Source organism: Paramormyrops kingsleyae, chromosome 24 (genome assembly GCF_048594095.1).
Source record: "Paramormyrops kingsleyae isolate MSU_618 chromosome 24, PKINGS_0.4, whole genome shotgun sequence".
In the NCBI taxonomy this organism is placed as follows: domain Eukaryota; kingdom Metazoa; phylum Chordata; class Actinopteri; order Osteoglossiformes; family Mormyridae; genus Paramormyrops; species Paramormyrops kingsleyae.
In genome coordinates this window covers 21,882,176-21,895,589 of record NC_132820.1, presented here as the reverse complement: position 1 = coordinate 21,895,589, position 13,414 = coordinate 21,882,176, and the positions used below count along the sequence as shown (strand labels likewise).

General features: G+C 41.2%; 1 protein-coding gene across 2 annotated transcripts; it reads left to right on the top strand.

Moving 5' to 3' along the window:
• Positions 1-232: 232 nt before the first annotated feature.
• LOC140582401 (uncharacterized) lies at positions 233-13,197 on the top strand. 2 transcript variants are annotated; one of them, XM_072706760.1, is made up of 3 exons: positions 233-1,308; positions 11,854-11,956; positions 12,692-13,197. In XM_072706760.1, the coding sequence occupies exons 1-3, from the start codon at positions 505-507 to the stop codon at positions 12,763-12,765; spliced, it is 981 nt and encodes a 326-aa protein (XP_072562861.1). In that variant the 5' UTR covers positions 233-504; the 3' UTR covers positions 12,766-13,197. The 2 variants fall into 2 exon arrangements, 1 of the variants encoding a protein (XP_072562861.1); XR_011985357.1 differs by lacking the exon at positions 233-1,308 and adding an exon at positions 11,357-11,575.
• The last annotated feature ends 217 nt before the right edge of the window (positions 13,198-13,414 follow it).

The window sequence follows — 13,414 nt, the reverse complement described above, 5'->3', positions numbered from 1 at the left end:
GTGCCAGCAGTTCTGGAACGACTTCATGAGCTCAGCTCACATCTGCAAGCAACAGAGGAATGGAAACTCTGAGGCTCACTATTCGTACGGGGATAATGAGGGTGCCCCTGCGACCGAGACTTGATGAAGATGAGGTCAAATTTCCTAGTGATGTGCTGGACCAGCTGAGTGACATCCCTGGGGTTCTGGAGATGGCTGTGGAGATGGGCTATCTGTCAGATGTAAATAGCGACATTTCACATAACGTAAGATAACATAGGATAAGATAAGATAGGTAAAGGTATGTTTAAGAAACAATTGCATGGGAACTTCCGGTTGACGTTCGACACGTGAGGCTGTGAGGTCCTGGAGCTCAGCGAGCAATTTCATTTTCATTATATTTACATACTTGCAGAAGCTATATTGATAGATAAATATTTATCCGAAAAGTTTAACATCACTAATTGAAGGACTAAGGCAGCAAGAAAACGCGTTTAAAAGTTTTGTTTTCCTCCTCGTTTAAAAATGGCTAGTCGCTCACAGAAACCTGCTACAGCTAGCAAGAAGGCTACCACTGAGGGTGATGCACAGCAACTTTCTTCGGATTCGGTTGAGAAAATTATGACAGCGATTGAACTATTGGGCACGAAAATAGATACACAAACTGCTGTCCTCTGGCAAGAAATAACTTCTATCCGCCAAGAGTTGCATTCTACGGCTAGCTCCTTACAGACTGCTAATGCACAGCATTCCGAGCGTTTGGACGACCTCGAGCAGTCTACCACGGCGTGGAGCTCTACAGTCTTCATTTTGGAAACTGCTGCGAAAAAACTGCAGTCAGATGTGTGTAACCTGACAACTAAATGCATTGTTGGAATAGAGGAGGGCCAAGAGGGGACCAACCCGCGGCAATTCTGCGCGACTGCTTTGAAGGAGATACTGAACCTGGAGGAAACTCCACGTCTGGACCGGGGCCACCGTTCATTAGCACCGAGGCTGCGGGAAGGGGAGAGGCCAAGACCATTCATAATCCGTGTACATCATGGTGACGTGAAGGATCGCATCCTTCGCCTCTCCAGCCAGAAGAAGCAGCTGTTTTACAAGGAGAAGCGTGTGCACATCTTTCCGGACTTCACTCTGGAGATAGCAAAGAAGCGAGCTGCCTTTAAAGAGGCAAAGCAGCTCCTTAGAACTGTTAAGGATGTGAGATTTGGTCTCCGTTATCCAGCTACATTCCGTATCACATTTGATGGCGAGGAAAAAACCTTTACCGATCCCCATCGGGCCATCTCGTATATAAAGACTACCATTCTCCTCCATCATGATCAGGTACAGACATAACTTTCAAAAACGGTCAGTGTTTTTTAAGTGACCGAACTGTACAGGTTTATTTCACCGTCAGTGTCAAAGTTGAATTAACCAGGTCTATAGCCTACTAAATGCAGATAGTGCTATGTTGCTCAATTTATGAGAAAGACATTTATTTTCCCTTTTTTCTCTCGGTTCTTATTAGTCTATATGGAAAGGTTTGGTGTAGGCACTTTTTTCAACATGCCGGGAATTCTTGTTCTCTTCCTCATATAAATAGGCTATAACATATGAATAGTTGATTTTCTTGAGCTGCTTTTGTTTACTATAATTTTAAACCATTAAACCATAGTATTTCATATTAGGCTACTGAATTGAAAACCAATGGGCTGCTCTTTGATAGTACACTATGTTTAGTGGCCTAATATTAGTTTAGGCCTACTTCATTTGAGACATTACAAAATACATGGTATTTTGCACTATACAGTGGTACCTCGGTTCTCGAACTTAATCCGTTCCGGACTCCAGATCGAATCCTAAAAAGTTTGAGTTCTAATCTAATTTTTCCCATAAGAAATAATGGAAAACCAATTAATTGGTTCCCGGCCCCCCAAAATGACACCTAAATATGTGTGTGTGTGTGTGTGTGTTTTTTTAAGCACTTCAACACAAAATGAACAGGATAAAACAAGAAGAGCGTTTTTTTTCTTAATGGCTTCCAAAACGATAAAGATATTATCCCAACATTACCCCTGTCCTGCCCCGATCGTCCGCTCCTTCCGTGTGCCACGCCCCCTCGTTAAGCTCGTGTGGGATCCCCATGTGATCAGCCGTTTCTGGTTGTTGTCATTAGTTTTATTTGGTTAATCGTCCAGTCTGTGAAGAAGGCATTCAAGTAAGAGTTGCATTGTCGTATGACTCATTTCCTGGCGCGTACAATTTATATTAAGTCAGTGTTCATGGTTCGACTTCTGATATTCAGATCGAGTTCTAGGTCAAACTGGTTTGTTCGACTTTCAAGAAATTCGAGTTCTAGTGAGTTTGAGAACCGAGGTACCACTGTATATATATTTCTGAATGTGATTGCTCGCTGTGCTTTGGGTCGTTTTTGGTTAAATTAGAGACCCAAGTTAGAATTTTGCAGTGTTTTGCTCTTGGGATATGCACTGTGTTCGGGATAGTGCTGGGGGGTGGGGGTGGTGGTGTTTTTGTACTTAAAGTCTCTTTTTTATTTTGTTGTTTTTTTTGTCTTTCATTTTGTCCATTAGTGGTTACACTTTGTTTCGAACATGACATCTACCAGAGTGACAGAATTAATTTACTGCAACTCAGATTATGTCTGCTGGATATTACCAGTATTAAATATGGCAAATTCAAATATGGCTTCTGGGAGGAGTGGCCAGTCAGTTAAGTTTACTAATTGGAATGTGAAAGGCCTAAATCATCCTATGAAACGCACCAAGGTCCTTGCTCATCTTAAGTTTTTAAAAACGGATATAACCTTCTTAACTGAGACGCACATGCGCAGGTCAGATCATTTGAGTTTAAAAAGAGGCTGGGTTGGACAAGTATTCCATTCAACCTTTCGGAGTAGGGCCAGGGGGGCTGGAATCTTGATCAACAAATCAGTATCATTTGAAGTGTCTGAAACAATATTGGACCCCAATGGCCGCTTTGTTATTGTGGTGGGTAAACTGTACCGTTTGCCTGTGATATTAGCTTGTGTATATGCTCCAAATTGGGACGATTCTAAGTTCATGAACAATTTTCTATTGACCGTACCATACCTGGACACTCATCAGCTTATTTTAGCTGGTGACTGTAACTGTGTAATTAACCCAGTATTGGATAGATCCTCCAATCGCCCAATTGGTGCTTCAGAAACAGCTGAATGCATAGAGACTTTTTTACAATCTTGCAAGGTGTCTGACCCATGGAGATTTCTTTATCCTACAAAGAGGGAATACTCTTTTTATTATTCACGTATAGATTATTTCTTTATACATACATACATACATATCTACTCCCATTGGTAAAAGAATGTGTTTATAACAGTATAGTAATATCAGATCATGCACCTGTAACACTGGTCCTGACCTTCCCCTATCATAGACCTAGCAGATTCAGATGGAGGCTCACTTCACTTCTTTTGTCAGATGAATCATTTATTGCCTTCGTAAATGCTGGTATAGATATGTTTTTAGAAACTAATGTAAATGAAGAGACCTCTCCTTCCTTACTTTGGGAGACGCTCAAGGCTTACCTGAGGGGCCAAATTATCTCCTACAATGCCTCTGTTCATAAAGCACAGGTAGCTAGGCAAACATAACTTTTGGAATTCATCTCTAGAGTAGACAAAGCCTATGCCACTGGTCCATCTCCAGAGCTATATAAACGGTGGATGATGTATCAGGCTGAATTTGATCTGCTCTCAACTGGACAGGCGGAACGGGCTCTGTTAAAAACCAGACACATGTTTTATGAGTATGGGGAGAAACCAAGCAGGGCTCTGGCTTATAGTTTAAAACAGACATCTAGTACTCAAGTAATTGCCCAGATTGATTCTGACACAGGACTATTATCAGATCCCTTAGATATTAATAAGCAGTTTAGTGATTTCTATTTTAATTTGTATTAAACACTCTTTTGATCTGAGTTTAATGGATAGGTTCTTTGAAGACCTGAATATACCCACCGTGGATGAGAATGTAAGAGAATCCTATTTCCTTACATGAAATTCATAAAGCTATCACATGCATGCAGAGTGGGAAATGTCCAGGCCCGGGCGGCTTTCCTACAGAGTTTTATAAAAAGTCTGCAGCAAAATGAAACCCTTTACTCAAGGATGTATTTGATGACAGCTTAAAGTCCCAATGCCTGCCTCCAACTCTACGTCAGGCATCAATATCCTTACTTCTGAAGAAGGGCAAGGATCCCCTCGCTTGCTCCTCCTACCGTCCAATTAGTCTCCTTAATGTTGATGTTAAGATACTGGCTAAGGTGTTGGCTCTCCGTCTTGAATCTGTATTACCCTCCATTGTGTCATCTGATCAAACTGGTTTCATTAAAAATAGACAGTTGTTTTTTTAATATTAGGCGTGTATTTAATATCCTTTACACATCATCTTCGTCTGAGTGCCCAGAGGTACTCCTATCTTTAGATGCTGAGAAAGCCTTTGATCGTGTTGAATGGAACTATTTGTTTTATGTTCTGAAGCGGTTTGGCTTTGAGGATATTTTTATTTCTTGAGTGAAATTGCTGTACTCCTCGCCTTTGGCTTCAGTTAGAACCAATGATACTTATTCACCATACTTCCCTCTTCAGTGTCGGAATTTCTGAGGCATGTATTTAAAATAAGTATTTTAACTGGAAAATTGTATTTTATAATTCATATTTGACTTGTTCATAAAACTTTTTTTAAACAATTTTATTTTAAAGAACTGTGTAATTTCAGAGCCAAATGCCGTGTGTACACAAATATTTGAATTATTATTGTTTATTATTATAACTGCCGAATACATTCCTGGAGCCTTCGATTTAGCATACACAGTGCCCTCTACAGGATTCTGTCGAAACAGCATCTCCTTCAATCTCATTTATTTTTTACAAAACACCTGTTTTTGAGTTCACTGGGTCTGTATGATAATTTTAAGCAATGGACATATTTTTCCTCTAATCATAAGGTGGTCTGGTTTCCCCAGGGATATGTGCGTTTTTTTCACAAAACGTTTTCTTCATAAATCCCAAAATCTTCCTATAAATGTGTGTATGAATGCTTCTCATACTTTTCAGTCGCATTTATAGATGAGCACCCGGATTAATCTGTTTACATGAAAACATCTTAATTGCATTAAGGCATGTAAACGTAGCCACTTAACAAAAGGTAATTTGGTGACTTTGCAAACTGCATGTTCCTCATCTCCTCTGTATGGACCATAGAGCTGTGCATCGGAGAGTCTGGCAACACGCTACGTTTCAAGATACAGGCATTACAATTCAATGCGCTGCTCTATTTCACCTTAAAAAAAAATATCTGCTTTTAGGAAAACTTGGCATACTATAAAGAGCACACCACCAAATTCATGAAATCTGAGCAAAAACGTTTGATTTTAACGCAATCAGAACAGCATTTGCATTTAACACAGTCCCTGTAACAATCCAGCCTTGTAGCACTACAACTATTTCGGATTCAGCCAACTGGCAGTCTCGTGCAAGTTACTGAAAATGACTAGTTACCAATTACTGCATATCCTCCTGAGACCCGACCCATTCATTTATGTCCATTGTAGTGGACATTGTATTTTTGCATTTATTTTTTCACTGATGTTAGGAAACGTATTTATTCCTGTTGTGCACTAAAGAGGACATGCTGTGAAATTAAAAATAAAAATAAATTAGAAAAAATCTAAATTGTAAGATGTCTTATTTCCTCCAAAGACACATAACCTACAATTGAAGGACACTTTTTTCCTTGGGTCTCAGGAGGATATAAAAGTAATTATAATAAGGGTGGGACTGAATCGAGCGTGTCTAGATCTCTGCCTGGGGGGTCGCCGGCCGGGATCGCGAGCAGTTCCGACGTGTGGTGGGTGCGGCACCGGGCTGCATCAGCGCCTGCTCCCCCGGCCTGAGCTGCCCTGTATAATAACCTAATAACGGAAAATAACAGCGGGCTAAAGGCTGCAGAGTGATCAAATTAACATCGCATCACTGTTGAAATACATGGCGCAGACATCGGGGGAATATGGAATCAAATGTTCGGTAGCGATGTTTCTGCATCACAGAGATGTTTGCCGATGGATTTTGAAGCATCGCGGAGACATAGTACCAATGCATGTGCATGTGCACTCTGGTTAGTTATATTATTTTAGTGTTGCAGCTATGACAACGCCAGACAATACAACTGTCTAATTGTATCTATTACCGTACCTATAATATCAGCCATTCATTTCGCCACGGTGAGGTCGGATGGCGTTCCATCAGAAACAGGAAATTAGGGGAACATGCTGTCTTCATCTTTCCTATTGATGCACTGGAGCAGCTAAGTGCCATCCCTGGGGTTCAGGAGTTGGCTGTGGAGATGGGCTATCAGTATTAAGATAGGATATGTTAAGGTTAAGATCAAGTTCTGTAGCATAAGGTAACATAGGATAAGTTAAGATTATATAGGATAAGTGTTGGATTATGTGTTCTCATCTCATATGTTTGTATTATTTCTGATTATTAAGTTTTTTCCACGATGTTGACAAAAAGGGTCTACTTTTTCTTTTCCGCGCATGTATAATGTGTGACACGATGTATGCTGCGTGTGGAGTGATTTCTTCTCTCTTTCTGTAAGTTTTTCATGACAGCAGACGTGTGTAGACGTGTGTCAAAATGTATGCTTTAAAACGAAAATGTAAATACTGAAAAGACGTAAAATAAAACACCAGTTTACAATATTAATCAGTTTATTGATTTACACAAATGAATGAAGAGAACATTTGGTTCATACATATGGAGGCAGAAAGCTCAACAATAAGGTTAAGATAGGTCAAGTTAAGATTGTATAACATAAAATAGCATATAAGTTAAGACTAAGACAGGATAACTTACCATAAGGTTAAGATAAGATTATATGATATAAGATACCATAGTATAAGAATGATAGGATTGTATCATGTATTTATAGGATTCCTATAAATGTTTGTATGAATGCTTACCATCTTTTTCAATCAGATTTATAAATGAGTTCCCCGATTAATCTGTTTACATGAAAACATCTTAATTGCATTAAGGCATGTAAACGTAGCCACCTAACAAAGATAAAGATAATGTTTATTGTCATTGTCACTTGGACAACGAAACTGAAAATGCAATTCAAGTCAATGTGAGGTATAAAAAGAGTAATAAAATATTACAAAATATACAAATTGCATTGAATACTGCATTGACTATACCGACTGCACTGAATAACCATACTGCACTGATTAAATATAAGAAATGAACTGTTATGTTTTGCATTTAACGCCATGATTGCTAGGGGTGTGGTCCTGGTCAAGACAATCTCCTGAACTCCAAACTGAATGTCAGAATGGGAAAGAAAGGTGATTTAAGCAATTTTGAGCGTGGCATGGTTGTTGGTGCCAGACGGGCCGGTCTGAGTATTTCACAATCTGCTCAGTTACTGGGATTTTCACGCACAACCATTTCTAGGGTTTACAAAGAATGGTGTGCAAAGGGAAAAACATCCAGTATGCGGCAGGCCTGTGGGCGAAAATGCCTTGTTGATGCTAGAGGTCAGAGGAGAATGGGACGACTGATTCAAGCTGATAGAAGAGCAACTTTGACTGAAATAACCACTCGTTACAACTGAGGTATGCAGCAAAGCATTTGTGAAGCCACAACACGCACAACCTTGAGGCGGATGGGCTACAACAGCAGAAGACCCCACCGGGTACCATTCATCTCCACTACAAATAGGAAAAGAGGCTACAATTTGTCCATCCCTTTATGACCACCATGTACCCATCCTCTGATGGCTACTTCCAGCAGGATAATGCACCATGTCACAAAGCTCGAATCATTTCAAATTGGTTTCTTGAACATGACAATGAGTTCACTGTACTTAAATGGCCCCCACAGTCACCAGATCTCAACCCAATAGAGCATCTTTGGGATGTGGTGGAACGGGAGCTTCGTGCCCTGGATGTGCATCCCACAAATCTCCATCAACTGCAAGATGCTATCCTATCAATATGGGCCAACATTTCTAAAGAATGCTTTCAGCACCTTGTTCAATCAATGCCACGTAGAATTAAGGCAGTTCTGAAGGCGAAAGGGGGTCAATCACCGTATTAGTATGGTGTTCCTAATAATCCTTTAGGTGAGTGTATATATATATAATATTTATATTATAATATTATATTATTTAAGCTAATTTCCTAGATCCTTAAATTTGCAAGCAATCATTTGAAGAGAGAATGAACCTTTACTATGTGAGAAAGAGAAGTGCTCCTCCCTGCTTAATCAACTTAAAACACATAAAACATTCTCCTTCACCTTTCCCCTTATACTACAAGCCTTCCATTTCAGTTTAGCTGATTCTTAGCACAGCTGACTAGTAAATTTCTAGTCAGGCGAAAGGGGGTCAAACATCGTATTAGTATGGTGTTCCTAATAATCCTTTAGGTGAGTATATATGCATGATAACGTCATGTGTGCAAAATGTTTGTGCATATACAAGGAGGAAGCTTTTTTAGACATTTTAATGAATGGTCATTAGCGTCGATAGCTAGTTGATCACTTGTGTTGAGCCAAAAAACTTGCAGGCTCCATTTTTAGGGCCTATTCATTTTTATACTTTTAAAGGTCTTGCTGAGTGTAGAGCTGAAATTGTGCTTGTCTCAGAGGCTTGAGAGTACAGCAAGGGAAGACGAAGTGTCTCCGGGACGACCACAGGCAACCTGGCACTGCCCGGGCAGATGAAAGAAGAAGGGCACAGAGCCAGGTTGGGCACCACAGCGCTATCCAGCCCATGGTTGACGATGGTCACATTCCACCAGAACCTCCCAACACTAACTCCCCGGGGAACTTCCAAGCAGCAGAGCAGATCCCAACAGCCGAGGATTAAAGGAAAGGAGAGATTCTGGCAGGAAGAAGATCTTGTGGCCAAAGTTTGGAGAACAGATGTGTTACAAATGAAATATCACATTAAGCCTGGGTTATTTCACCATTTTCATTACAGGGAAATTTGTGAAACTCATATTTGAAATAAAAGTATGTGCTACAGCTTAATCATTTTTTCATACATTATTTTGTATTTTCAAAATGTCTTTATTGTAAACTGCACAGCATGTGCCGCTGTGAGCACTATCCCCCGTACAGGAACTATGAATAAGAAGCCTTTAACCTGGGCAGAAAATACATTGTATTTTTTCCCCCTTGTCGTGTCCGGCAGTTTAGCAAGCAGGATGTTCGTCTGGGTGCTTTATTGTGCCAACACTTTTATTTTGCAAAGTGGAGCTTCGGATTTAAGCTCCTCTTGTTACTTGAGGTATACTCTTTATTAATCATTTTTATGTCATTGCGCCACAAAGCCGGAGCTGACAGGGGCGGTTAGTGGGAAAGAGATAGAGAGAGAAAGTGAGAAAGGAGAGAAAGGGGTAAGAGACAGAGGAAGTAGAAAAATAAATAAATACATAATAAAAATAAAATAAGGAGGGGGGTCAGAGAGAGAGAGAGAGACAGGGAAAGAGAAATAATACATAACAAACAGTAGAACAAAAAGGAAAGAGTGATAAAAGGACAGCTTCTGCATCTTGCTGCTTTACACCGTATCATCACACCAGCTGCTGTATCTGAAAGATAAGATCCAGGGACACACACAAACAGTATACACACAAAGAAACCAGTGGTACCGTTATGACATGGGAATATGCTTGTGCCAGTATCTGCTTCTGGAATTAAATACGTTAATACCAACGAAAGAAAATAAATATATATACATAAGCAGACCACCAGGAACACTGTCTAAATATCGCCGTACCCGTATCTGCATCTGAGAGGAGGGAGTGGAAGCCACACACCAACTTTCACACATACTCTCACACACACACACCCAGACAAGGAGAAAGAGGGATAAAATGGGGGAAGAGAGCCCTAGACTCACTTGTGTGTGTGTGTGTGTGTGTGTGTGTGTGTGTGTGTACATGTGTGCGTGCATGTCTATGTGTGTGTGCATTCTAAGTGTATGTGTGTTGATATGAAAGTGTGTGTATGTGTGTGCGTGTGCATATGTACGTGTATGTGTGTGTGTTTATGCATACGTGTATGTGTGTGTGTACGCATATGTGTATGTGTGTATGTTTGTGTGCTGTGAGTGTATGTATGAGTGTGCAGGTTAACATGGAATGATTCCCAGTGAGTGTGCGAGGCCACAACAACACCGCCCTGGGGCCCCCAGACGGCCGGGAGAGCTCCGACGGGTCATGGACCCAGCCGCCCCACAGCGGCCAGGTACCCGGGCCCCCCGCCACCGTATGGCTGCGCGCCCACCCCAGGAAGGCAGGGGGGGAGGCACCGGGTGCCCCCCACCGGCGAGCACGAGCCAGGAACCCCACGGCCACAGGCCCGGGGGTCGGCCACGCAGGCACGGACAGAGCCAGGAGCCCGGACCACCCGCACACCCCGCGGGGGCCCCGCCAGCCCCGGGGAGACCCGCCCCCCCCCCCCCATTGTTTTTAAGTCGGTCTTAATGAAATAGTACCAGTTTCAGAGGGCATTAAGTTGAAAAATACACAGTGAAATATCTAATAATAATAATAATATCTGAACATTCAAACACAGCATACAACTCAGTTTGCAAATTTAAATTTTATTTTAAAGAACTGTGTAATTTCAGAGCCAAATGCCGTGTGCCCACAAATATTTGAATTATTATTGTTTATTATAAATGCCAAATACATTCCTGGAGCCTTCGATTTAGCATACACAGTGCCCTCTACAGGATCCTGTCGAAACAGCATCTGCTTCAACCTCGTTCACGAAATATGCGTTTTTTTCACAAAACGTTTTTCTTTATAAATCCCAAAATCTTCCTATAAATGTTTGTATGAATGCTTACCATCTTTTTCAATCAGATTTATAAATGAGTTCCCCAATTAATCTGTTTACATGAAAACATCTTAATTGCATTAAGGCATGTAAACGTAGCCACCTAACAAAGATAAAGATAATGTTTATTGTCATTGTCACTTGGACAACGAAACTGAAAATGCAATTCAAGTCAATGTGAGGTATAAAAAGAGTAATAAAATATTACAAAATATACAAATTGCATTGAATACTGCATTGACTATACCGATTGCACTGAATAACCATACTGCACTGATTAAATATAAGAAATGAACTGTTATGTTTTGCATTTAGTGCCATGATTGCTTTGGGGAAAAAACAGTTTTTCAGGCGATTTGTCCTGGTTTTCATGGCTCTGTATCTCTTGCCTGATGGCGAAAGCTGAAAGAGACAGTGATGTGATGAATCCTGTGAAATGTCCAAAGCTTTTTTCCGGCATCGGGAGGTGTAGATCTGTTCCAGGGAGGGGAGAGGGCAGCCAATCGTTTTCTCCGCTGCCCTGATGACCCTGTGGAGAGCTCTCATGTCTGAGGAAGTGCAGCTGCCGTACCACTCTCCATGGAACAGTGATAAAAGGCATGGAGCAGATTTCTGGGGAGACAGTTCTTTCTGAGGATTCTCAGAAAAAACAGTCTCTACTGCGCTTCTTCAGCAACTCCTTAGTGTTCTTAGGTAACTTGGTGACTTAGCAAACTGCATGTTCCTCATCTCCTCTGTATGGACCTTAGAGCTGTAGGGAACTTGTAAATTCTAAAGGGTTCACAAACTTCTAAGCACCATTGTTGTTTTATTGTATGCATGACCATTGGCTAAGATATGTGATCATTGTTTGGCTGTAGTGGAGGCTGACTGATATTCTGCAAAGTATTCAATTTCAGTAAATCTGCAGAGTGTCCTGCTGAGTGATTATAAGGGGATTGAATAATGTTTATTGCATCTGTATTCCACAGACGGCTATGAAGAGGGCAGGAGGAAGGCCAAAGAGGCAGAGACGATGTCTGACCTCCAGTCTGAAGCAGAGGTGTCTAGGCAAAGGCCACCAAGGTGTAAAAGGTATGTCAGTTTGTGTCACATCACTATTACTTTTCCCGTTCACACGCTGTTTAAAGTCTTGTTTTCTATTAAACTTCACTGAATTGAATTGGTACGGGTCGAGGTTTGCCTTTTATTTTACACAGTTTTCCATTAAAGGTTCAAGGTCACTTTATTGTCATCAGCAGCTTCATACATGTACAAAGAGTGATGAAGCAATGTTTCTCCATGGACCCAGTACAACATATAGTAACACTTAACATCACAGTAACAGGACGTGCAAGGTGCACACAGGCAGTAAATAAATAGTGCAGAGATATAAACTTCGTAAGTAAGTGCAGTTGCTCATGTTTGTAACCCCGCAACTGCACCACCTTTTGCAGTAATCACTGCCAACAAGCAATCTCTGTACTTCACCATGAGACGTCTGCATTTGCCAAAAGGTAGTTTGGCTCACTCCTCCTGAGCAAACTGCTCAAGCTGTCTTAGGTTTGAAGGGTGGCGTTTCCACTGCAATTGTTAGATTTTTCCATAGATGGTAAATATGATTAAGATCTGGGCTCATAGAGGGCCATTTAACAATTGTCCAATGTTTTTTTCTCAGCCATTCCTGAGTGCTTTTAGCTGTATGTTTTGGGTCATTATCCTGTTGGAGGACCCATGACCTGTGACTGAGGCTGAGCTTTCTGACACTGGGCAGTATGTTTCACTCCAGGATGCCTTGGTAGTCTTGAGACTTCATTGTGCCCTGAACAGATTCAAGGTTCCCTGTGCCAGATGCAGCAAAGCAGCCCCAGAACAAAACCGAGCTCCTCCATGTTACACAGTAGGTATGGTGTTCTTTTCTTCTAAAGCTTCATCTTGCTTCTGTAAACAGAGCTGATGTGACTGGCCAAAAAGCTCCAATTTTGTCTCACCAGTCCAAAGGACATTCTCCCAGAAACTTTGGGGCTTGTCAAAATGCATTTTGCTGAATTCCACTCTAGCTTTTTCATGTTTCTCTATTAATAGTGGAGTCCTCCTGGATTCTCTTCCACGGAACCCATTATTGTTCAAAAGGCGACGGATGGTGCGATCAGTAAGTGACGTACCTTGATCTTGGAGCTCAGTTTGAATGGTTTTGAATGCTTTCCATGGCTCTTTCTACCATCCGCACTATCCTTCTGATCAACCTGGGTTGCATTTCCTCACAGTTTTGTGCAATGACCTCATGCTGCCATCTTGGGGCATTGCCAGTCTTAATGCATTGTCAGTCTTAGTGCATTGTCAGTCTTGGTGCATTGTCAGTCTTAGTGCATTGCCAGTCTTGGTGCATTGTCAGTCTTGGTGCATTGTCAGTGATATTTTTTTTTCTTTGTTTTAACTGCACATTCTGTAGTACATTATAATAAGAAGCTGTCAGCCCTGTGTACATACCCTGTACATTTCCTGGGCTCCCATATTAATCATAAACTTCAGATTTTTTATTTATTTTTTTGG